The sequence below is a fragment of the Poecilia mexicana genome, unplaced genomic scaffold (genome assembly GCF_051168715.1).
Source record: "Poecilia mexicana isolate PSO_F unplaced genomic scaffold, ASM5116871v1 scaffold_16, whole genome shotgun sequence".
In the NCBI taxonomy this organism is placed as follows: Eukaryota; Metazoa; Chordata; class Actinopteri; order Cyprinodontiformes; family Poeciliidae; genus Poecilia; species Poecilia mexicana.
In genome coordinates, this window is record NW_028263385.1 from 4,499,373 (window position 1) to 4,525,458 (window position 26,086).

The window sequence follows — 26,086 nt, forward strand, 5'->3', positions numbered from 1 at the left end:
AGCTTTATTTTGTGTAGCTCCACCAGTGTAAATATTAAAAATTAAGCAAAAAGTATCAAAATGATTTGTTTTCAGCAAACAGTTACCTTAACATACTAATAAGAATTGTTATTGGGAAGAATAACAACTATAAAATATTACATCTCTAAAAAAATAAGTTTATATTAGTTGCAACTTAAACAAGGCAAACTATGACAGTATATCATCACTTCTTGCACATTGTTGGCACTGCAGTGTGAAAGTGGGTTTTTCAACAAACACTATAATCTTGAATTTCATACCTAAAGTTAATAGAAATGAGAGGACTAGTAATAAAGAGTAAAAAACAGATTCAGACAAATATGACATGAGTAAAGATAAAATGCATTTTGAAGTTATTTCATTTAATAAGCAAAGAAAAAGCTATTCCAATCAACTTGCCTCACAGTATGCGGAAAACAATCTCCCCTAAACAGCTGATTTTACAAACCTTGGCAGCAACACCTGTATCAAAAATAGGTTAAGTCATTTTCATTGCTGTGAATGAATTTTTGCCCCCCTCGTATGTGACAAAAACAAACACACAATATTTGTAAAGGAGCAGATCTAGTTCCGTTGGACTGGACTAGAGTTTAGGCTTGGACTTTAGCATAATGCAAAAAAATGGCAGCAGAAAGTTTTACAAAATGGCCAGCAGTAAGTAGAAGCATTTTAATAGATGATCCCCTGAAGGTACATTAACATAAGAGCTCTCCTACAGAAACCAGATCAAGAGAGAGTAACTTATTGCCTTGATGTTGGAATTATTTTAAAATCTGTCAGTTTGCAAAACTCAATGCTACATTAATTTGGATGTGAAAATAAAGTTATAATAGATATTCTTAACTGCTATCAGTTCAGCTTTTTAACTAAAAGGACACTGAATGATAAAAATGGAAGTTGGTGTGTCAACCAGACAAGCAAACACAAACACGCAGTCAGTTTTTTGAAGTTGGTGACATAACTGGACACTGTGTGCTCAATACTAACCAGATCCTTTTATGTGTATACACACACACACGCACACACGCACACACACACCTACACACACACAGAACTGCTAAAGCACTGCTTACGTTCAGCATCACTATGCGAGGTGAAGACATAAAATAAAAGCTTCAACTGGAACTCTACTCTGTGTGTGCGTGTAAGTATATGTGGGGGTGAACCCAAGACTGAAATTATATGTACCATGAGAGATGGGTGATGACTTGTAGCTTCCTTTAAAACGCCTGAAAACCAACAGAAAGTAGAGGGGGAAAGAGAGCTGGGGAGAAAGAGCAGGGATCAAATACGGCTGGAGAGGAAAGGATATATTACAGCTAATGGCTCCATGCAGTCAGACACACACACACGCATACAGGGCGGTATGTTGGTGAAATGGGGCGTGATGTTTTTGGGCCCAGTCTGTTACAGGTGACTGAATCCCGAGTGTATGTGCATGTGTCCAAATGGAAAAGCATAAAAGTCTGTGTAATTTCTCAAAGTTAAGAGTAAAGAGTGTGTGAACGTTTCTGAATCTGTATATCACTGAGGTTAGTAGGTTTAAGATGGAACGGTAAAAAAACCTTGATGTGTTTAACCATGCATGCACACAAACATGCCGCGCTGATAGTGATGCAAGGCCTTCCTGGGGAGAACAGACAGATCAACCTGAGGCTAAACAGATGGAAAAAAATAGACAATAAAGAACTAAATTTAAATATAAAGGCCTGATTTTTCACTTTTTAAATAATTATGCAAGACCATTTCTAAAACTGAAAAACCAATGAGAAGATAAGCCTAAATGGAAAATACAATCTTGTACCACAAACCAGTAACACTGCTTTTTTTATTCCAGTAGCTTATTTTTATGTCTTGTTTAAGCATACGGTTAGTTCCCTCCATGCTTGTCAGTCAGTCTGTCAACTGAAGGCTTTTAACCTCCGTGCCCTGAAGGTCACCCTGGTCAGACTGGCTTAAGTGCTTTAAGTGTTTTCAGTCCCGTTAAGACCAACAAACACCACCAAAGGAGACACAAAGTAATCCCTCTTCCTCTCTTTTCTTTCATTTCCCTTTAGCTCTTCATCATACATTGAAGCACATTCAGACAGGCCAGAACAAGAGCCGTGGGCATCAAATCTGTGAGCACCAGGTTATGCGCCTGACTGACCTCTGTGTCTGACCCGGTGAGACTGTTCAGACTGGCCCCAGTGTTCTCAGGCACATTAAGCCATTAGCACCCCATCCAAGAAAAACAAACTGCCTAAAGGAGACTGAAATCCCCTGCTTTACTACTGTACCTTTCTCTTCCTTTTCCAATCCCTAACTTTCACCTTTTTCCATTTCTTTTCCGCTTTAACGTTTTACTTATCCACTAGTTTGCTTGGGGATCTTAGCTTTATGCCACCTCATCCCTTTATATTGTCTTATTTGATGATATACTTGTCTCTTCGTGTATTCTTAAGGGAATGAAGGCTAATATATTTAAAAACTTAACATAAATATACATACCAAGAGACAGTTATCTGAGATAAGAAAAAATAAGCTTTACAGAACTCCATTGTCAAAACATTTTTATCCATCTTTTTTGTGCATTGCCCTTTAAAATCTTATACAAAACGTCATACTTAAGGATAAGCCGAAAGAGCCTTCAACAGCCTTTCTAATCAAATAAATATTACGTGATTCATTCTAACCATGTTTGTCTGTAATAAAAGTAAATAAAGGAACGGAAAACTTCTACTTCACCTGCTGGCGTTTCTGCTAAATTTGTGTTCACTGTTACGGTTTGTAATCCGGCCAAAATCTAATCACAGAAGGTGCCTCACTACTGCTGAGAGTGATCTTGACACTGTTCAGAGAGTCGTACTGTGTGTTCATGCCAGGGGCAGCTCACTCTCTCTGTCAGGGTTCAGGTTAAAGTACTTGACGGCTCAGGTTAAACTGATGACGGACTTTGATGAAAAGGTTAGAGGTAATGAGGGGTGAAGATGGGGATCAATACCACACAAGGAGCAAGAGCCATGAGTGTGTTTCTCTTTCCAGTTCTCCCCATATGCAGATAATATCAAAACTAAAACAAATGACAGGAAAACAAATATTAATAATAATATTTTGGCTCTTACCGTGGAATTACAGTGTGTGTATGATCTAAGTGTGAGATGTTAAACAATGACCACATAGTCTTTGTAGGCGAGGATTATGTCAGGTCACATAAAATGTGCCTGTTGAAAATCATAAACGCATTAATATTGCTATCATGCTAGCATGCTGACATGTAGGTACCAAACTAAACTGGATAACAGAGCAGAATTTGTGACAATAAACTACAAGAAAATGTTCTGGCTGACTGGAGAAATATGGTTGCCTTCAAAATTATTTGCATCTTGAGGAAAGATGTGGACAAAGTCCGTAAAATAACATGTTGCTATAGAAATGGTTAAGCCACAGATCGTTCTTGGTTTGTGTTGTACCAATATATACATAAGTCCTATTTAACTTACTGGTCACAGGAGAGTAGCTATATATTCCTGAAACTTCAGAAAGATCAATAAGTAACGCATGTTATTTAGTTATTCCCATTGTCAACAATAGCCAGGAGAAACACAGCTTTTTGTCAATTCACATGTATAACTCAAGTCATGGATTACGAATTAAAAGTACCTAGATATTGCCATCAACCTAAAAATAATAAAGCACAATATATATTTGTTTAATATAATGGCGTAAATACCTTTAGCATCTATGATTTTGTTGAAAACACTTATTTCTGAACAAATTAAGCTAAATTAAAGGTTGGGTTTTTGAAAATTGTTATTGTATAGTGACGTTGCTGTGATAACACATTTATTTGTTTGAAGCGTTTCAGACATTTGACAACTGCTGTGGTTGTTGTAGACATATATTTAATGAAACTTTATTATGCTCTTCTATCTTCATTGTTTCAATTAACCTTTTATTTCTTCAGACAATTAAAGTATGTGTCATTCCAGTGTTGTAAATGGAAATACAGGAAGACGATGAGAGAAATAACAAAAGGGTCATTAGAGCAGGAAAAATTAAAGACATTTTAAGGAATGAATGAAAGAAATAATCTGCAAAAGGAAAAGATTAAATGAAATGGCGAGAAAATAAGTGAAGAGAAGGAGGGAGCAGGACTTACGAGTGGGAACGGGAGGCAGAACAAAGGAGGTAGTGTGTTGAACAGGGGATTGAGCTGCCATCTGAGACGAATAAAAACTGGAATAACAATAAAAGTCAGAGGGCGCTACTTCCCCTACTCTTTACACACATCGTTCACCACATGTAGGTTTGTGCTCACACATGTATCAATGACGTTTTACCTTTTTTTTGTTACGTTTTATTCATTTTGGTAACTCAAATTCACACCTATTATGAAGGTTTGTAAACATGTGGACAGATTCTAACCAGAGGAATTAAACACAAAGTATGTTCACACAGCCAACAGCTCTACGAAAAGAGAACAGAGTTACACTGACCCTTGATTTTACTCAAGTAGCTTGTGTGTTTATATGTTTGGAGGAAATCTTTATCAAAAACTGCATTCCTTTAAACAGGAAAATGATCAACGGAGAGAAAGAGAGACTGTAAAAGAAAAAAAAAAACTAATGAAAACCAGACTGAGAAGGTGTCACAGCAGCACTGTTATAATATTGCTTGTTGCTGGCTGGTGTTTCTCTAAATTGCCAACAGATTTTCACACAACATCCATTACTTTGTCACAACTACTTCGATAACTAGTGTCCAGCAAAAGCTATCCAATGAGGAACGTGCATTAAAACTTAGAAACAGTTTTACCTCCTGGAACAGATTCAGTTTGACAGTATCCAAGGCAGAATTAAAAAAAAGTAAAAGGATTACGAGAAAAATGAATAAGTTATTGTTGTATAATATTTCACTAGCAGTTTTAGATTCAACAGTAAATAGAAATGTGATTCTTTTATAGCAGACCTGGGCACTTAACAGCCCATGGGTGCAGCCCTAGTCTTAAGGATTTATTTACTGAGGTCAAAGGTAAAGTGTCTCTGTTTGAAAAGACAAATTGGTATTTTTTGGAGATTATAGCTTGAAAAACATCATAAAAAAAATAAAATCAGTTCTCAATATGGCGTTGCACTTTCTGCAACCAGAAGCTAATAAAACACTCAAAAAACCTATGCATAGTTTTTAGTCATGATCACGTGTGTTTTGTAATGAGCCACAAAGACCCTGACAAACATTTTTATTAATGTTGCCCTTTTGTACAATTATTGGCACACTGATGTTTTATAGTACACACTAAGGTTCTAACAAAGACAAAAATAAATAAATAAAACAAGTATTATTCATTCCCCACCTAGATTAAAAATTATTTTTACTTTAATCTGATGAGAAATTAGGTAGTCACCTATATAAAATAATGTAAACGGTGTATTTTAAAAATATATATTTTATCACTTACATTTTTAACAGAGTTCTCATTACTCAATAATCTCCACTGGTATTACAACAACTAAACATTTCCTTTAATCACTGAGCAGCTTCTTACATAATAAGGATCAAACCTTTGAGGTTGGAAGACCTCCACGCAATCACCCTAATATGTAGCTCCTTCCTCAATTAGATTTATGTCTGGACTCTGACTGGACTACTTGAAATCAAAAGTTGGTGAAATTAAAATTTACTTTAAAAGTAAATCTGCCAGGGGTATGAATAAGGTTGGGCTTGACTATCTAGTTCTGAACAAAATAAAAAAAATAAAAAAAACTGAAATGGAAAGAATATTTCTATGTCGGAGATCTAAACTAAAAAGATTATCTACAAATCCCAATGTTCTTCTTTAAAGAACAAACAGTCCAAAACATTGGAAACTGTTAATACTTAAGATAAATTGGGATTTTCATTTCAGTCCTAACATCAACCAGTTCTGGTAGACAGTGCTGCTGCTTTGATCTTCCACCAGAAAATGAATTAAAGTGGTTTCCTTCTGTGCAAATAGGCATGTGATAAATGGGTGCACTAATTCTTAATGCACTGATAGATTTAGACTACCACTGGATTAAAACAGGGCTGTATTTCATTTGTCTGATGGTATTAATGTTGGGCAAGCAGAATTAGTGCTTAGGGATGAACAAAGTCTCCAAAGTGGATAAAAGTCGATGGAAAACTTTCTGCAATGCTATACCTGAATGTGTTTGTGAATTATGTTCTATGGCCAGAAGCATTTCAATGGTTGATTTCTGTTAGTAAAAATAAAAAAGCACGACAAAAACAAGCAACACTATTTTACTGTAGATATTCGACATTTTCTTAGCTCGCTGTAATGACACGTGTCATGTGAATGCATTTAAGCAGCCATGGATAAGCATCTGCAAAAAATTCGATATCCCTGTGAGTGCTTGTGTGTGTAATTGTTCTTCCTTGAATGTATGCCTTTCAGAGGCTTCTGGGTTTGACCAGCTTGAATGCTACCTAAACTCATATAAACAAAGCATCTCTTTGGTGGTGTAAATGTGACGGGATAATGACTCGTACCCTCTGATCTTCCATATAAACAGTGAAACTTGAAGAGCTGGTGCCAAAACAGAAAAGCTTAGAGCAACTAAACCCACCAGAAACATCCACCAGTTTTCCCTTCATGGAATGTTTTTTGGGGGGAATTTATTTTTGACTTACTTTGAGTTTTGCTGGCAGATCTTTAATTGTTTACTCTAACAAAGAAACCAAGTTTTACTTTAGGTTGCGGATTATATTTTTGTGGCAGCAAACATCTCTTCCACTTGCTCTACACATTGTTACTGTTTCTATGTTTTATGTAGGTTTTCTCAAAGCTCTTAAAATTCTTAATTTCTCATCTGCCTACTGTAAAAAAAGAGAATATGTGAATAAAATAAAAAAAGGAAAAAAATCACATTACAAATTAAGTATGTTAAAGGAATACATGTAAATGGAAAAAAAAAAAAAAAAAAAACTAAAATTCATGGGGAATGTACCATGCTGTGCAGCCGGAGCATCATGCTTGCATTAACAGCTGGAGAGGTCATGTACAGCATATGCACAGATAAGAATCGACTGTGGTAAGATGCTTTTCATTTCTGAATGCATGGATCATGAATCATAGGTAAGCAGTGGTCACTTTGAGTCAGGACTTAGAATAAATGGATGGTCCTCCAACCGGCTGCGAATGCTTCTCACATCTTGAAATCATAAATTCACAATCCACTCTGGTCCTTCTCAAAGAGCTTGGTGTCTACTCCTCTGTGATGGATGAGGGTTTCAGCGCACGTCAGGAGCAGTTTTGGAATTACAATAAAAGGGGAATTTTCTGTTAGTAATCCAGCTTTTATGCCTGAGTACAGGACTTCACAAAATAGCTGCCAACATGGTTCACTGTGTTAGTATAACCTGTGGACTTTCACTTGACATGTGACCTCATAATCTTGAGTGAGATTTACTCTTTCATTATGACAAGTGTGCAGATTAAAAGAGAACAAGCTAAGATCGATAAGGTAACACCATTTTATTCAAAGCTTCAGTCCAGATAAATCTACTGTGGCCGGGATGTGTTTGTACAAACCAAGCAAGGAGCAGATTATTCATGCTTGGCGGCTTTTTCCTATTTTAGGGAGTTGCTACATTTGGTTTATTATTTCTTAGGAGGAGTCACTGGTGTAAATTTGTTTTAACAGACAACAAAACCTCCTGACACACAGAGCACCAGTATGTCATCACTTATGACATATCTTTCTCTCCATGGAAAGATGATTCTCCTTATATAGGTTTTATTGATGCACTGCCATAAAAACAATGTTCTACTGAGTTAATTCAAGATTTAAAAATATGACTGAAGACAAATTACAGGGTTTTTCTATAGTTTATAGAGGTGTTTATTAGTAGCAGTGAGGCTTGGGTCTGACTCATTAAAAAGCAAGCAGCTCCAGCTTCATAATCATTTATTGCAAAGACAATCAGAATTACTGAAACTATACAATTTTTGTGAAACCATGAAATCAGGTGCAAAGTTCATTTCAGAATAGTCAAATGTACAAATGAGCTGAGAAGGAGTCAAATTACATTACTTTATGAATTAAATTAGAACAATAGTTGAAGAAATGGCCTTTTGTTAGTTGTTACATAAAGTAACATTTAATTTTAATGACGGCAAGACATCAAAGTTAATTGTTTGCACCAAGTACTCCAAATTATCACATGGTTTTACAGAATGGTTTAATTGCAGTAAATAATGGTTCAGGGTGTCCAATAGTGTCTAGAACTATGTTTCCATTAGAAATGTGCATAAAACTTTGTCAATCTTCTGCTAATGTCAGAAAAAACCAACTTCGCAATTGTAGAGTTTCCTTTAAATAAGAATCGCAACTAAAATTGCAGGTGAATACGTTTGTTCATGCAAAAAGTCATTAAAAAACATCCATAATCCTCTGACCACTTCCTGTCATCTTTGTCTTTTCCACCAACAGTAACGTCTGGTTGTTGACCACATGACTTGTGTGGTGCAATAAAGATGTTTCCATTGCAGTTTTGCCAACTTCACTCATTTTGATACGGCCAAAAAACCACAGGTTTTTCAAATTTACAGTGTTTTCAATAAGCTAATTGATTTTTGTAATTCCAATTTGCTCATTTATATGATCAATGGAAATACAGGCTAGAATCCACCAGGACTTTTCAGGATTGTACGGTCATCAGTCCAGGACTAGCTCCGAGTTTGCAGCAGGTGGGTGACATTGACGGAAATGCTTTTGTACAATGTTCACTTCTGACCACAAAAAATAAAAAAAATATCAGGAACAGACAGAAATTTTACAGGAAGTCCAAGTTTTAACTGCAGAAGATTGTCCTATTAATCTTTTGATTGTTTGGGAGATCTGGAAAATCACTTGGTGAAGGAAAGGTGAGCATTAAAGACGTTTGTGGAAACAGTGAAGCATTGTGATGCAATCCATGTGTTGGGTGTGCGTCTCTTCCAAGAGAGTGGGCTTACGACCAGTTCTGACAAGGACTGTGCACTGAATAAAGATTGAAACATTCTCCAAGAGCAACATCTTCCAGGTAGTATGTGTAGGTGATCTGTGTGCTTTAAGGCAAAAGTAATAAGTGGATAAAAAATAAATAAATCAGAACACGTTTTTGACCCAAATCCTATGCTAAATCCATAGGGTTCATTGAGAACCAAGAAAACTGATCAGCTCCAAGGTACAATAAATCATAAATGAGTTACTATCAGTCATGATTTGTCCAGAAATTTAAGTCTACAGTAAAATGGTAGACCAGAGAATAAAGGTTCAGAAAAAGGTCAACACTGTAAGTATTAACTGTTCGCATGAACATGTTGTATTTGCTAATTAAGACCTCCGAAAAGTGTTGAATATTTTGCATATCAGCATTCAACATGTGGAAACACCAACAACAACAAAGAAACCAACAATTGTAAAATGTGTGCATCATCTGAAGCTGCTCCCAGTGTATGCTGAGTACCTCCTTGGAGCAGAAAATGCTCCCCTAGACTTTCATGATGTGGAACATGTTTATAGCTGCTAAGGTAGAAACGATTTAGAATTAGATTTTCTTATAAGGACTACATTACAAAAAGCTAGAATAGCTTCCGCAATTACACATATAAAAATGTAAAGAAAAATGGCAATGAGATGCAGTTAAAGCAGACTCCAATCACTGTGTTACGACATCGCTAATGTTGTTTTAATGAGCTGACAGTACTGGTGTTTAGGGTTAAAAGGTTGAGTGCATAAATAGTCTGGGAGATTCACTTCAACATTAGTGCTGCCTGGAAGAGACCAGCAGTAGAAGACATGGTGTAAACACTGATAAGAGCCAGACAAATAAAAGTTAGCACACTCCTCTCATTCACACAGGCGGGTGTGTGTGGAGCAAAATGTGAAGTAGGACGAGATGTTCAATACATAAAACACATGAAGCAGAGCCTGAGAGGACCCATGGAAGAGCATAAGTGATTGACGACAGATGAAGAAAGATCTTGCACAAAACCAGATGCATAAAGCTGTGGATTATTTCCCTAAAAAAGAAGAAAGTGCACAGTACTGTATTGTATAGTTCCTTAAATCCAAACAGAGTATTATTTGAAGTTTCCTCAGTTCAAAGAACTCCACAAGCAGCATTAACAAGAAACATCCAAACAGCTGAAATGTGTGTTGCTTTTATTTAAAATCATTCATCTGTTAAAAGTTTACTTTTTTCTGCAATATCCATGTATTATTTATCACACCCTTAAACTCCAGCTAAATCTGAGGAAATAAGAAACAGGCAGAACAAATACACAGGAAATTAATGAAAATTAATCAGAAATCAACCATTCATCACATATATTTGAGCAAGTCACCCTAGCAAAGACAGCCATAAATCCTGCACAAACACACACAAACACACACATGCATTCACACACAAACAAAAATAAGCAGTTTACTAACCCATTGGTTCCAAAACAAACTGGTCCTGAGTGACAGCCAGGGGGGGCTGGACACAAATGGACAGCTTAGCAGACTGTAGGACAGAGTTGGCCTTCACCTTCACCTGCAGAAAGACAATATCAAAAGCTTAACCTAGAAAGACATGTTTTATTTTTTCTGATGCCAGCAGGCTGGAGGTGTCTTAAAGCAATCATTAAGAAATCATTATGCTAAATCTTTTTTCTTTCTCCATCTGTGTTTGAATGTTTTAAAGGTTGGTCTTAAATAACTCTGCAGCTATTTGCTGCAACAAACCAAATACGACAAATCAGCACAAATATTTCAGATTACCTGTTGGCAGAGGGATAAGGGGATAATTATTAGGGTTTGTGCACCTTAAATAGTTGATGAGTCAACCATAAACTCTTAATTAAGGTATACATACTCCTCTGACATCACCAGTCAGACACTAAAAGCTTGGCTGAAAATCAGATATTCAACCAACAATACAATGATCCAAAACACAGCAGCAAATCTACCATGGAACAGCTGAAAAAGAAAAGCATCAAAGTTTTGCAATGGCATAGTCAAAGTCCAAATCTCAACCCAATTTAAGGCACTGTGATGGGACCGTAAGAGATATGTGCAGAGACTAATTAGACACTTTGTCTTTATGACAGTATGTAGACAAAGAAACAAAAAAATAATTTACCTGTACAGTAACTGAGGGTACAGGCAGACCATCAATGTCTTGGATTAGAGCTTGCTGTAAAAGAAAGAATTAATACATTTAAGCTTCTGCATGTAAATCTTTATGATCTAAATATCTGCCAATCAGTTCATGAAGAACATCTGAGCTTGTGTGTTTACCGATGGTGTGTCGAGGCATGAAGACACAGTCGCCTTGACAGACAGATCATCCACAGCATCAGATTTGGGGAGTATATCTATGAAAAAAGGCATGTATTTAAAAAGCTGGAAAAAGTGTCTTAAATAAACACTTGTTTTAGTGTTTGTTTAAACACTAAATACCTTGCATTTGCAAAAATGCAAGGTATTAAATTAAGAAAGAGAAATATTTTTGTGAGAAAACATTGGCAGTTTCGGGTGAAACCAGATATTTACATACACTGTTTAAAAATAAACACAAAGTGTAAAAGTCGGTTGTTCAGAGTATCGTAAGCATACAAAAGAAATGCTGAGTGAAAGGAAAACACATGTAAGAAAAACAGTACAGAAGCGACTACCTGCAGTCTTAAGAGAAATGCTGAGCAACACTTATTTAGTAGTTTCACAAATTATGGAAGCCTCCAGACTGTGCAGGTTGGCTTTTGCGATTGGTGAAAAACCTAAAATTTCCACATTAAAATCCCACTTTCTGTTAATTGTTTCCACACATAAACCTAACCATTCTATTGTCACCGTTCAAAAGATTTTTTTCGGTTCTTTGTTTTTATGACATAACACAAGAAACGTATAAAGTCCAAGTCCTGTGGTAGTAGGGATCTAAAAATGTCTTTCAGAATGGCAGTACTTGGAAATCTTTATATTTACTCCAGTGGTACTTTGCATAAAAAAGATTAAAAACCACTGACATAGTAATGTTAGTATATATAAACTTCTGAAGAAATGAATTTGAAGACAGTTGAAGGAAGAGGAAAATGAATGAAACTGCTATGTGGGCCAAACTTTAAAGTGGTTTAATCCTAGTTATTGTACAGTAGAATCCATGAAATTGAGACTCCAGTTTCGTCAGGAAGTGGCTTCAGCATTTCAGAGCTCTTTTTCTAGTATCCTCTCACCTTGAGTCCTTGTAGCCTCTCGGATGAACTTCTGCAGTTTCTTCATCTCAGCATCAATCTGCTCATAATCAGCCTCCCTTGCATCTACTTTTGGAGTTGAGAAAAAGGAGGGGTCTGTACCCATGTAAGAGCACAAAAGATGTCCGTCTGAACTCAGACTGACCACAACACCCTTAAGCTCCCTGAGGAAAAAAAAAGAGGACAGGGTTAACTCTGTAACTGCTGCCATCTGCTGAGAACCTGTGCTTCACATGTTCTTTGTAGTTCAACTCTATTCCTTAAGGACAACAGAAGGGGAAGCTCAGTGCCGGCTTTTTAATGTGGAAATACATGATAGGATGGAGAGTATGAAGAAATGCAGAGTGATCCAATAATGCTTAAATGGTGAAGTAACTTGTTGCAGATGTGTTTATGTGATTTCTGGTGCAGTTCAGTGAGGAGGTAACACATTCATCCGCAGACAAATACACATAAACACACACAAGACAGCCGGCTGCACACCTGCACAGTGTCTGAGGGAGCACTAAGCTTTCACTTTAACTGCCGCAGGAAGGAATTGATGTTTACAGAGGCAGGACAAAGATTTGCAAAAACACAGATCTCCAAGAGCCTTCATTTTTACTAAAATAAGAAAAATGCAGTAGACACAACAATTTTTTAAAACATTGTTTTTGCTATTTGTATGAAAATAACTGTGGATCCTGCATAAATGGACACATGAAAAAGAAATCAAGACAACTGCCAGGATACAGGCCATTTGTCAACAGAACATTTTTCATACTGAAAAGATTAAGTTAATTTTTACAGATTATGGCATAAAGAATCGCCCTCATTATGTTGATGGTTCACAATGACTGGTGGAGTGGTGTCAAGCCACTGTGTGCCAGACTTGCAGATTCAGCACTATGATCTGCAAATTAAACAGCCTCAGCATTTAGTACAACCTAATATTACTATTCACTAATATTCTAGTTTGATCCAGCTCTGTGGTCACCGTCACTGCTCTGATCCTGAATCTGGACATCAAAATGTTATCATGAGGAGAACCTATTTTACTTATTTGGCAGAAGTTTCATACTCATAGGTTCTCATAAGCCAGCAGGGGTCTGAAACCTTTATAATCCTAAGAGCCATGTTTGTGTTCAGTCCCACTAAGTAAAACTTTAGAGTTGCAAATGTTACATGACCTTAAAAAAATCACACACAAAAAAGAAGACTACCTGAAATCGCTGATCAATTTCTTCTTCAGAATTTTTTTTCTTTAATTTTTAAACAAACCCGTTTTATTTTTGTTTTAGGTTTTTGCAGAAAGGAGATGTAAAAGTTTTATGCTATTGCAATTTGAATTTATGGAAAATAAATCATCAGACATAACTTAGTGGTACACAACTGTCAGGCATAATATTATGACCAGCTGTCTAATAGTGTGTTTGGTAGCCCTTTCCTAGCTAAAAAACCCTAACCTAGAAGTGTAGTGTCAAAGAAATTAATGATCATGATAAGTTGTTATTCTCTGAGGGACATTTTATGAATTGTTAGGTATGTTGTTAGATTTGCTAAAGTGAATGTCTGTGGACAGTTTAGAATGGAAAAAACGAGACCAATCGGGAGACTTGCTTTGCTTCAGTGTGTCCCTGAAGCAAAGCAAGAAGAAATTTTGGAACCCTACAGTAAATCTACGGTGAGCTGCTGGGGTGTGTGTTTGTTTTGCATGGTTTGCTGTGTATTTGTGTAACTCTCCCACACTCCTCCATGTCCCACAGACACACCGAACGACCCGATGACTATCAAAAGCTTAAAAACAACACAGCCTCAAACTAAACCAAACAGCTACCCAGACACACACTATCTCCTACATCTAAACCACACATGCGCAAACACTGGATCAGAGACCACATCATTTTTCAACTGTGTTTGCGCTTTACGTTGTAATTGTATCAAATTGCAGCTTGATTGTAGTTGTTTGGAAAAAGACAAAGGATTGGCTCTGACTGGTCCCTCCTCACTATGCTATGATTGGCCAGCTGGAACACATTGCAGGGTTATTTCCTGCCAAATGTCTGACACTGGATTTTACAAGCTGATAACTGAATCAGCGTACCTGTTGCATGTTTATTAGTGCTCGTGAATATTTACGGCTACATCCAGAAAAATGCATACACTTTGTATAGAAATAATCCTTCAATTTTAAGGAGATTTGGTAGACTTTAGATTCCATTTTTTGCTCATTTATTTAAAACTAAACTGATTTTTACCTCCCTTGAGATCTTCTTTGTTACATATGGTGGCAAGATAAACTTACAAATTTAGTCTTGTTTATCTGAAAATATGAACAACTTTTTATTTGTATTTATCTGACAGAAGAAATGGAAATGTATGGAAATGTTTAGTCCAGGAGTTGTTTCCATTAACAATTTTCAGACTCACAAAATTAAAACCCAAAACTCTATTGGATGACAGGTTGTTTTGTCTTTCCTATTTTGAATAGTGGCTCAGAGGAATGGGTCTCTTTGTCATTCAGACAATAAAATAAACATTTTATTGCCTAAAATGCAAAAATGTAGAATTCGTGTAGTGCAATGATTCAAAATTCCTAAACATTCAGCTTAAGAACTAAACTTTCATTCAAATTATGATTTGAATGAAATCATGATATGATTTCATTCAACTTTTACCAATTTTTCTGTATAATATTATCCTACTGTGATAAAAGATCAATTTACTTCAGGGATTTTTACCTGTGTGTGACAGTACTATTTACTAGATGACAATAAGATTTAAATCAAATAAAAATTCAAAAATACTTCATTTATCCCAAAGGGACATTGAATGCGGTCAATTTCCCTTTGACCGCAAAGGGTCAATTGACTGTGACTAAAGACTGTTGATGTATGGCAATCTCATGAATACATGCCAACAGTTCAATTTCCAATTAGTAGGAATGATATTCCCCATAAACATGTCCTGAATGACTCCATCAGTTTTTGGCCAAAACTGCTAATTCACCTAATTTACTTTGGCTACTACTCTTTAAACCTCTTTTTGGCTTCTTTTTAAACTACTGAGATTTGGGGTCATAATATTTGAGCGCTTGAGATCCTAATCAGCTTCTCCAAGATGTAAAAATAATACCTTATTGCCACAGTCACATCATAAGACTTGCCAAAAAATTTAAACATTTGAGCAAAAATTATTCCACCTACACAGCATCAACGACACGTTGCCAAAATATTACGAACAAAAGTCAACTAAAAGAACAAATCTAAGGTAACATACAGCAACTCCAACTAAGGTAACATGAGTCGCACAATTGTAGAATACAAGATATGGTCTACATGGATGAGTATTGCTCTGTGCATCAGAGATGTCCCAGATGTGCTGTTTTACTGGAGGGGGAACTCACGGGAGATTGGCGACACGAACAGCCACGGGGACAAGGGGAAGCTGGGCTGCCCACTTCAGCGTGACGTCCTGGTAGACCAGCAGCATGTTGTTGTGGTTACCAAGCAGCAGGTTTGTGGTGCCATCTTTCACTAAATAATAATAACAGACAAAGGAGATTAGGCAGAAAATCTGTCACTTTCAAACATTTTGCAGCAACAAAAAAGTTGCTGCATAACACAAATTCTTAAGTCAATTAAGTAGATATTTTTTCTGTAAGTTAAAAAAAAAAAACTATCTCTTTGGTGCATTTATTCACTTTGGTGTCTTGTGGTTAAAAAGTCAGCATCAGTTTCATAGGAGCACAAATTTGAGGTTTTTGTCTCTCATTCTTAGTTACATGAAACAGTGGCACATATTCACAAATCTAACAACCATGGACAAAAATAACAAATTCCTGTGGTGGGTGGCACTGCCCTTCAGGATGAGTGCAGCTTGAACTCTCCGTAACAGGAAAATCATCTCTTTACACTTCACATATGGTTTGAATAAGAGATGCTGTCATCAAGATCTTTCATTCAGACACAAACTCTGTTCTTATAGGTGTACTGTAAATAAAGCTTAGGCACTTTCTCTTGTGAACCAAGGCTAGAAACATGAAATATAAATACTGCCTGTGTATCAACTCAGGCACCATCCAGTCAACCCACCGATGGTGCAGTTACCACCTAGTGAGATCTGAGGTGACGGCCACACGCAAAACAAAGCTCACAGAAGTTATAATATAGTAACAGCGGTCAGCAGGGTATTACAGTGCTGGGGTCAAAATGATAGAGTGTATGTTGATGCCACATCAAAGCAAACACACCTTATATCTCAGCAGACTCCTAAAAATGACAGTTTAATTATAGAAGGAGGAGTGTGAATTATGGTGTTTTTAACCTTTTGTTCAATCCTGTCTTCTCCATTGTCTCCATAGTAAAGCCAGTAGATTTTCATTGTTGCTGCTTGATTTTCATTGTTGCAACATGTTTCTGAGCTAATTTTCTTCTCAATCTATGTATATATAATTACTTTACTGCTTGACATTAGGGCTGGAACTAACAGTTACTTTAGTATTTGGTTATTCTTTCGATTAATTTGACGATTAGTCAGATGAAAAAAAAATTGCACATTTTGCAGATGTTTCATTTAAGTCTTTTTTATACAAGTAGGCATACATTATAAGATGCAAATAAGCAATTCACTTTCTTTTTGAATAAGAAAATAAACATTTTATTGCCTAAAATGCAAAAATGTAGCATTACTGTAGTGTACATGCTGGTTATTTGATGCATCTGCAAATAATACTTCTAACATCAACATGCGAAAATTGTCCTTCTTTTAGAAAATGGTCTATATGCTGCAGTTAACAATTAATAAATTACTAAATTAGTGGAATTTTTGAATAATAGATTTATAATGATTAATCTGATTAATCGTTGCAGTCCTACTTGACATTTTATAAACCTGATGAAGAATAAGGATATAAGGAAATGATGAGCAAAAGGGTAGAATGCTCAAGCCATTAAAACACAATGTTCAGCTATAGAAAGGGGAATGCAAAAGGTTATAAAAATTCTTTGTTTAATACATATATTTTTCTGAATGATAGAAATATGATCTCACTACTTTCCTTGGCATGATTACAGGTTTGCATGCACATAGTGTTTAGTGACAAATTAAAGTTATTCCCTCTGGAACTCCACCCATTAATTCAAAATAATTTTTGATGCGGTCAAGGTTTGTCAAACACATCAGTTACAAATTTCCCCAAAGTGATTTAGCTTAAATGAAAACTGAAGGCCGCTGCAGATGACTTACATCATTTCATAACAATAAAATGACCAAATAATAATGCTTGTATTTGAATAGATCTGTCATCTGTTTATTGCATTCTTACAGTTAGAAGTCACCATTATTTATCATAGAGGTGAAGAAATCTCATATTGGAAATGAGGCCAAAACAATTACAAAATAAAAGAAAGAAAGGAAGACAGAAACAGACGGACAGAAAGAAAGATGGATGGAGGGGGACAGTTGATAAGGGTAAGAGATTTGATCCAGCTGAGGCAGATGTGAGGCCAGAGGCCAGAAGGAAAGCATTAAAAAGAATCTGCAACAGATCGCTGTTGTCTACACTCCTTACACAACACAAAAACTATGAGCAAATGTTTAAGACAGTGTGACTGTTTGATTTGCTACTGAATATTTGGTGGCAGCTCAAGTAGTCACACTGTTAATATCCACCTGCTGAAAATATTTAATCGAGTTATTGTTGACAATACAAACTCCAGCCATGTGGAAATCTTCCCAACAAAGTCAATAAATATCACAGCCCAAAGCATCTTGTGAGGTAAAAGCAAACAAAGAGTCTGGCAATGAAACTCTTCTGTTCGGAAGAGAAAAGCTGTAGTTTCTGTGCCAATTTCTCTCCAGCTTACCTGAGATATAGGGTAGGAAACAGCTGGGATTAAATTCTAGTTTCTTCATGAAGCGTATCTGTCCGTTATCACGAAGACAGAAGAGGTTCCTCTCGCCCAGCACAAGGATGGAGGACGAGGAATGGGAGAATGAGGGTACTGATATGTCCAGGGCCTGTTCTCCCAGGACAAATGTCCAGTCAGGCTGCAGAGAGACACACAAAATTAAAGCAGACCATTAGAATTAATATTGTACTATTCTTCAACTTTAAATTACTGTAAATTATGAATAATCACTACTTGAACAAGCCTTCAAAAAGCTTGAACGACTTGCATCATTTGTGTTACATATTGCGACTATGAGACACAAACAAGATAACTTACACAGGATCTATATGACTGAAGCATAATTTCACATACTTCTGCACTACATATACTTTTAATCAAATGCATGTGGTTAATAGTTAAGCAATCAAGAGGTAATAACAGATAAAGCTGTCATCAACTTCAACAATTAAAGAAATCGAGGATATAATGGTCAAATTTAAAGAGCAACAAAAACCAGGATAGCAGATCAATTGCACTTGGGTATATTTATGCTAAACATATCATGTTCAGTGGACATATGAGAAGATATAGATACCTTTTTACTCTACATTGTTAAGATGCAGACTGCTACAATGAACAATTCTGTTAAGCAAAGTGTATAAAACTTTCTATTTACATATCAAATGTGCAGAAAATGCATTTAAGGTTAATTTTTTGGGTTTTTTTTAGCAGAGACTCAAAAATGTTGTTATTCATATGTGTTGACAATCAACCAAGCTCACCCTGGACTTCTGTCTATCTGTATCTGAATTTAAGACTCACCGTCAGCCTCTTGCCCCCAGTTTTAGGGAGTAAATCAGAATCCTGTCGACTCTCTGCATCTGTAGCAACGGCCAGAGTCTCATACCTGAGAGTCAAAATGAAACAAACAGTTACTGACAGAAATGGTGATACTATTTCTAAAATCCTGTTCAAGTACTGTCAGAGTGATTTTCTGTTTTTCTCAGCTGCTCTTTTGTATCAATCTAACATTTTAATCATAATATCGTAAAATCAACACAGGTTATCCAGCACTGCATTTAAATTTTCAGTTTTACCTTTTATTGTAGCTTTGCTTTCCTACTTTTAACTTGGATTTTAATTCCAGCTAACATTCTCCTTTCATTGTTGGTTAATATTCAAATGTTAAATATCATAAAGCATGTTTAAAAAATATTTCCCCCTTCTTCACAGCCTCTCTTAAATCAGTCAACACTGTAATGACCCACCTTTTTCAGGAAATGGCAGTCAATCAGTTTTAGTCAGTGAACAGTATACACCTGGCAAAAAATTAAGTGGTCAAGCTGATCTGTGGTCAGTTGACTTTGGCATTTGTAGTGTTAGCCGTTTTCCAGTAAGAGGCTGGCAGACGAAGCAGCTTGGCGGGAATATATCTTTCTTCACCGACACGTGAATGAACAGCGCTCTAAACGTAACCCAGTATGACTCCGAACCACAGACCAAACACTAAATACCTGCTGACCCAGCCACTCTGTGTTATCATACTGAAAAATATCTTTGGACCATAAAACTGGTATTAATCGAAGGAGACAGGTTTAAAACCCATCTTATATAACAGCAGTCTTGCTCTATAAAGGCATCCAGTGCATCACCTCATGGGCTCTGCATGTTTTATTTATTTTTTTATTTTAGTGATATTATGAGCATATCGTAATATCATAAGGATTTTATGACAATATTACAAGATAACACTGAGAGTTCTCCCATACAACAAAAATTACAACAAAATTCCAATGCTGCCTCCAATGCTGACAGTTTTTTCTCATCAAAGTGAAAGCATAAATACAAAAGTTCACTCTGAATTTATGACCAGTATTTGTGGTCAGGAGGAACCTGTATTTCTCTCGAACCAAACTGGATCAATGTTTCAACAGTATCCACAAGTTCCTTGATAATCAAATTTTATAACTGGATTTTAGAAAAACACATTGAGAAACATGTATAAAACTTTATTCCTTTTTCACAAGGGTCAAATGTAATAAAAAAAGAAATCCTAAAGTTAGATTTTTGCAGTAAAACACATGATTTATTGTTTCTACTCATCCATTCAGTAGCGGCCTCTGCTTAGCCTCTGCAACGACCAGCAGGAAACTAATGAGCTTTATGGATGACTGCCAGTAAAGAAACATTTTCAACATGCTGTGAGCACTACTTGGAGAAAAAAAAATCTAAAATATATAAAATGTGTCAGGGCAGGCATTCTAGATGTTTACAGAAAGACTTAGTGAATTCACAGGCATACCACTGTATGAGTGACTGAATTATATTCCGCATAACACTAAACATGAATACTTGTTTGATACATATAGAGACTGGTAATTTCCTCAGCTTAGTCCACTTTGATTTTATTAAATGATAATTTGACTTCAAAATCAATTTATTTGCAATCTAATAGCCATTAGCTTTATTCCACTATAGTGCCATTATTTTTCATAATCAATCAGTCAAGTTTATTTGTATAGCACATTTGCAACAAGGCAATTCAAAGTGCTTTACATTATAAAAATACAAAAATACAAAGTCATATTAGACACTACCCATTCAACAATTTAGAAAATCAGTAAACTTTACATTTTATGAAGTGCCATCATTATATGCCAAACTGTTGGTCAGTGTTTCACTTATTATGGTTTAAGTCTTTTAAAGCTCATTTGAAATGCAGTGGAGAGAAAAAACTGTGTTCATCTATAGCAGTATGTATTTTTATTCAGTGGGATCAGGTTTAATTTGGGATTTTATGTCTTAAACCAGCAAGTAAACTAAGCTTGTGTGCTTACAAATACAGGTTTGTGTATGTTTCTGTTCTGATCTGCTCAGTGATGTTTTACAGTAAAAATAAATGACTTCACGGAAGGCAAAGCTTATAATATTAGCCATGACGTTCTCTATTACAAGAATATTTGAGTAGTTATGAAATTGTTTAACCTCAATGTTTAAGATGGCAAATATTTGTCAGTTACAGGTCATTTCTGTATATAAAGAGGTGGATTTATTCACTAATTAGATTTCCAGAAAAAAACTGTTGCCAGCAGATGCATCACAGTTGTTTTTTAGAATAAACCTACTTGTAGCCTTCAAGCTGGCGTGCAGAAGACACGGTGAGGAAGCTGTCAGTTCTGGGATTGTAGACCAGCGGACCGGGCAGCAGAAAGCCAGGAAGGAACCTGCCAAAAGAGTAGCTGTCCTGCTCAAAGAACATCAACATCCCATCCATAGACTGGATGCACAAGGAATGGTGACCTGATGGAGAGAGGAGGGAACAACGCACAGAAGACAGCTTAAACCCCTACTACAGGAAAAAAAAGCAACATAAAATTCAAAGACTAACTTTTGAAAAGTATCAAAAAGGCTGTTTAGTCCAAACTTTTACTGTAAATAACTTCTACCCGGAATATATCACCAGGTCAAAAGCAACACTTTTCTCTATCCTGTACATAAACTCAAAGGAACATTTTGCTTTCACTGCCAACGTTATCATTGAAAGGAATTATTCAGATTCTTATTGATTTACAAAATTAGGATTTTTTTTTTATTGATTTTTTTTACTTCCTATTTTGAATTTAAAAAGTTTAACTTGTCAAATTCCTCTGAAATATCTGTATCTATGTAGGAGCATTTTCCAAACATGGCAACAGGATTCATATACATTAAACTTTTCACACTGTGTAACATTACAAACACAAACTTCACTGTACTGTGATAGACCAACACAAAGTATTTATTATGATAAATTGTAAGGAACAATACTTGATTTTTCATTTTTTTTACAAATGAAAGTCTGAAAAGTATGGAGTGCATCTGCACTTAGTAGGGTTACATGATAAATCGGACAGCCGATAAATTGGACCTGATTATTTTTGGGAGATCGCTAATTGGCTGATACTCACATGTGTAAGGTCTACACATTTGCAGTTAATAATAGTCCCCTCACTGTTGCTAACTCAGCGACTTTTTTGCAATATTCAGCAACATTTCAGAAAAAAAAAAAAAAAAAAACTGCATCGGCCAAAACTGGAATCAGCAAGTTAAGCTTTTAAAAGATTGGTAATTGGAGACCGGTCAGAAAACTCCAATCGGTGCACCCCAAGTATTTATCTTCCTTTATTATGATACCACAGTAAAATCCAGTGCTAACAACTGCCTTCAGGAGTTAACTTTGCAGAAAAAACAATTGTGAGATGAGAGAAAATAATGTTTAGATTTATATTCTGTATTGCAGCAGCTGACACAAACCCTGGATGACTGGAGTTGTTCTGTTTTATTTCAGTCCTGTTCTCATTTTGTTCTGTAAGGTGTGCTCCCCCCCTTGGCTGAATCTGATATCTCGATTAACACCTCCACATCCACGCACACACGCAAACACACCTGAGTTTAAGTGTAAACGTGCACACATATGTGTGTGTTCAATAGGAATGGCAGGATGTTGAATTTACAAAGCCCTAACTCACAAAACACACCGACACGTGCATGGCCATAAAGCAGTGGAGCTACGTGAGCCACAGAACTATAATTAGGCCTCAATGCGCTATTAAAAGTCTTACTGCCATCAACTACAGGTCAGGAAGACAACTTCCTACAGCGCAACACCTACACACACACACACTTAATATCCATCACCAAGGATTTAGACAGAAGAAAGTTCCACACACACTTACACACCTAACCCATGTAAACAAGTGAGAGTGCGTTAGTGATGAGTTGTCTTTCAGGGTGGCCGTTAACACACACAAGGACATGGCCTTGAAACCGCACCGCATGACCACAACAGCAGATATAGGAGGAAGGCATGCATGCTTGAATATTGGTGTATTAGAGGGTGTATTGTGTGCATATTTGAAACATTTACAAAATAAATACATGAAGAAAAGAGCATGAAATGTCTGTCTCAAATAACTGCTGGGTGACTACTCCAAATGTGGAAAAATATTGGAAACACGCAGGCCTGAGTTAACTGTAGCGCTGACAGTGTCTGTCATCACTGGGTTTGTGTGTTATTTCTAATCATATTCCGACTGTAATTGTAGCCTCTTACATAAAATCAGATTTATTTGAATAAAAGCAAAAGCCACCCACCTCTTAAATCAGTAAAAGCTATTTTTTTAACGGCATTGGAGTTTTGACGCATTCTATTCTTGGGATTGAAAATGTAAAAAAAAACAAAAAAAAAACACTTAATACCAAGAAACAGCATAAATAAAAACCTCTAAATTACATACAGTATTTAAGCTCTAATATGTGGCATTGCTAATATTCAGTTCATACTATTTCTTTCTTAATGTCTTATGAAACTTTACACATTAAAAAATATACAGTACAATTTGTTTGGAAATGTACTAATTGCGTATTGAAAGTTATTAATATTTTGTTATCTCTAGAGAAAAGCATTTAAATAAAACATTTCATAAAATAAACTTGGTGTTTGATGTGTATTTAGATCGATTTTTTGAGTTGCAGAGGACAAATAATATACACAAACCTGCAAATGAATACTCAAACTCAAATACAGAATAATGTGTGACATGTTGTAAATTCTCATCAAATATTCTCTTTAAACTAGGGCTCAACAATATTGATTGTATCTTTAACCCACATTTTCTCCGCTTTGCTCTTACTTTTCAATCAGCACAAAGCTTATTAACCAAGCTTTATCATCTTTGTAGCGAACACATATTACTTTTATTGTCAATAAATCACAATAGAAAACTAACTATTTAACGAATTAGATATCTTACTGGCAAACAAAGTTTGAATTCATGCTGCCTGAAATATATTACCTTACTAAATAGTACGCCCAACAGTTAGCAACTGATAATCTACATGCTTTAATTCTGATACATTTTATTTAATTGATCTGGTTTAAATATAAACTAAGAACATAATGGGATAATGCTGAATATGATATCCAAAAGAGGAAATACCAAAAGCTTAAAATTAAATGTTACTAGGGTTTTAAAAAAAATCTACATTACTTCAGGGTCTTTTTAAAAAACACCAGATGTGAGCAACAAACCAGAAAAGGTCATAAGGACCTGAGCTGGAAGAGAATTAGATCTTCCTTCAAGACAAGAACCTTACTGATTTATAAGGTGTCTACTGATAAAAAACAGCAAACAGCGAAAGAACAACATGTACTCCGCTTGACACAGCCCTATTTTTCAATAAGAGAAATGGTAGAACTTATTGCCATAATATCAAGTGTGCTCATGTACGTAGCATGAGGGCACCAGAACTCAGACACAGTAGAGGAAACAGGCCTGTATTATTAGTATGATTGAAAAGAAATGTTAAAATGAGCCGCCAACAAAGAACAGAGGCTGGCTGCACGCTGCAGAGGGCAGCGCCTCACCTCTGTGTGAGAACATGAGAGTGTGAGAGAAACACACTGTCTGTATATGTCAGAGTGTGTGCCCATGCTTTTTTATTTTTGTGCATGAATGTTTGTGCACGTGAATATATGTGTGTGTGCATTCACCTAAGCTTGAAAAGACCGGTCCGTACTTTGGGGTTTGTGTGTGTGTGTGGCCTGAATATGACCCAAACCCAGAGGCAGTTCAGTCATTAGAGCTGTATCAGTGCAGAGCTGCTATTACAGCGCCTACAGCACTGCTAAATGGCTGCTACTATAGACCACCACACACACACTGACACACTCACGTGTAGCAGCAGACACGTCTTGTAAAAACATTCCCATGCACACCAACTTCAGCGTATTAAGGCACACAGTTTGAACACAATGTCACACAAATTAAATTTATAGGCACCAGGTTTTTCTGGTTGCTCTGTGCACCTTTTCCTGTTCAGTAACCTATCAAAGGAAACCCAACAGTGTCTGTTAGTCACTGAATGTGTTTGTAATTTTAACATCCATTGCCTATGCCCATTTATAGTTATAATTAGAGAGATATTAACCTAATTTGGACAGCATGAGGAATCCGCAGTACCCAGAGAGAACTCATGAATGTAGAAAATAAACCAAGGCAACAGTGCTGCCAACTGTACCACTGTGCAGCCTAATTTAACCAATGTTAGCAACAACAAATAGTTATTCAACCAGTTCTTGTATACTTGTACATGCAATGTCTTTGCTCCATTTCTGAATTTCTGTTAAGAATTTTGCAAACTACTATGATCAACAGAAGAAAAAAAATATAATAATAACGCTAAGAAGACATGTAAAATTATGTTTGTGGAGTTTTGAATTTTAAATTACAGAAGTTAAACTTCTGCTAATGTAAGATTATTCTCCAGCTTAACTATGAGCTCTATGCAGTGGTGGGGGAGAAAAAAGGGAATCCCCCTTCAAGAAGCAATACAACATCCCATTCATTCAAGTCATACAACATTCATTAGAGACTGAACCTCTGAAGTTTCAGTGCCATCTAGTGGAGAAATAACACACAACAGGAAAGAAGAGGAGGGTTTTAATTATGAAAGGGGCAGTGTATTTTTTTGTTGATCGATTTTGCTTTAAATAACTATCAAAATAAATGTATAGTTTCTGAGCTTATGCCTGAATTTCAGACTCAAAATTATTACTTTAATGGGGTTTATTTGAAAATACAATTTAGATTAATTTACTTGGGTTTAAAGTGCTTGAAATCTGGGCTTCATGCCTGGACAGGAAAATGCACTTCATACATATAAAAGCTTGATTTTGTGCGAGACCTCGGTTGACATATCCAAGACCTGCTCCACAGTGTTGTAATACCAGAAAGTCCATACAGACAAAGTCACATTCATTGGTTTGTGGCATGCACGCCGCACGTGATTTGAGTAAATGCTGAGGTATTGGTTTTAATGAGCCCAGGCTGCTCTTTCTATCAATCAAATACACACTTCCACACATGCACACGCACACACCCAGGCTCTCTAAACACAAAGTGAATGACAG

The 26,086-nt window shown here is 36.2% G+C and overlaps 1 protein-coding gene across 1 annotated transcript in view; it reads right to left on the reverse strand.

Annotated features, from left to right (window-relative positions):
* bbs9 (Bardet-Biedl syndrome 9) overlaps positions 1 to 26,086 on the reverse strand; it is a 144,523-nt gene that overhangs the window by 111,253 nt on the left and 7,184 nt on the right. Inside the window, exons 6-13 of the mRNA XM_088014191.1 lie at positions 21,261 to 21,435; positions 18,958 to 19,042; positions 18,109 to 18,292; positions 15,648 to 15,777; positions 12,245 to 12,426; positions 11,313 to 11,389; positions 11,155 to 11,208; positions 10,464 to 10,566 (exon numbers count right to left, since the gene is read on the reverse strand). Of these exons, the coding sequence (XP_087870317.1) occupies positions 10,464 to 10,566; positions 11,155 to 11,208; positions 11,313 to 11,389; positions 12,245 to 12,426; positions 15,648 to 15,777; positions 18,109 to 18,292; positions 18,958 to 19,042; positions 21,261 to 21,435 (990 nt within the window). The remainder of the gene's footprint in view (positions 1 to 10,463; positions 10,567 to 11,154; positions 11,209 to 11,312; positions 11,390 to 12,244; positions 12,427 to 15,647; positions 15,778 to 18,108; positions 18,293 to 18,957; positions 19,043 to 21,260; positions 21,436 to 26,086) is intronic.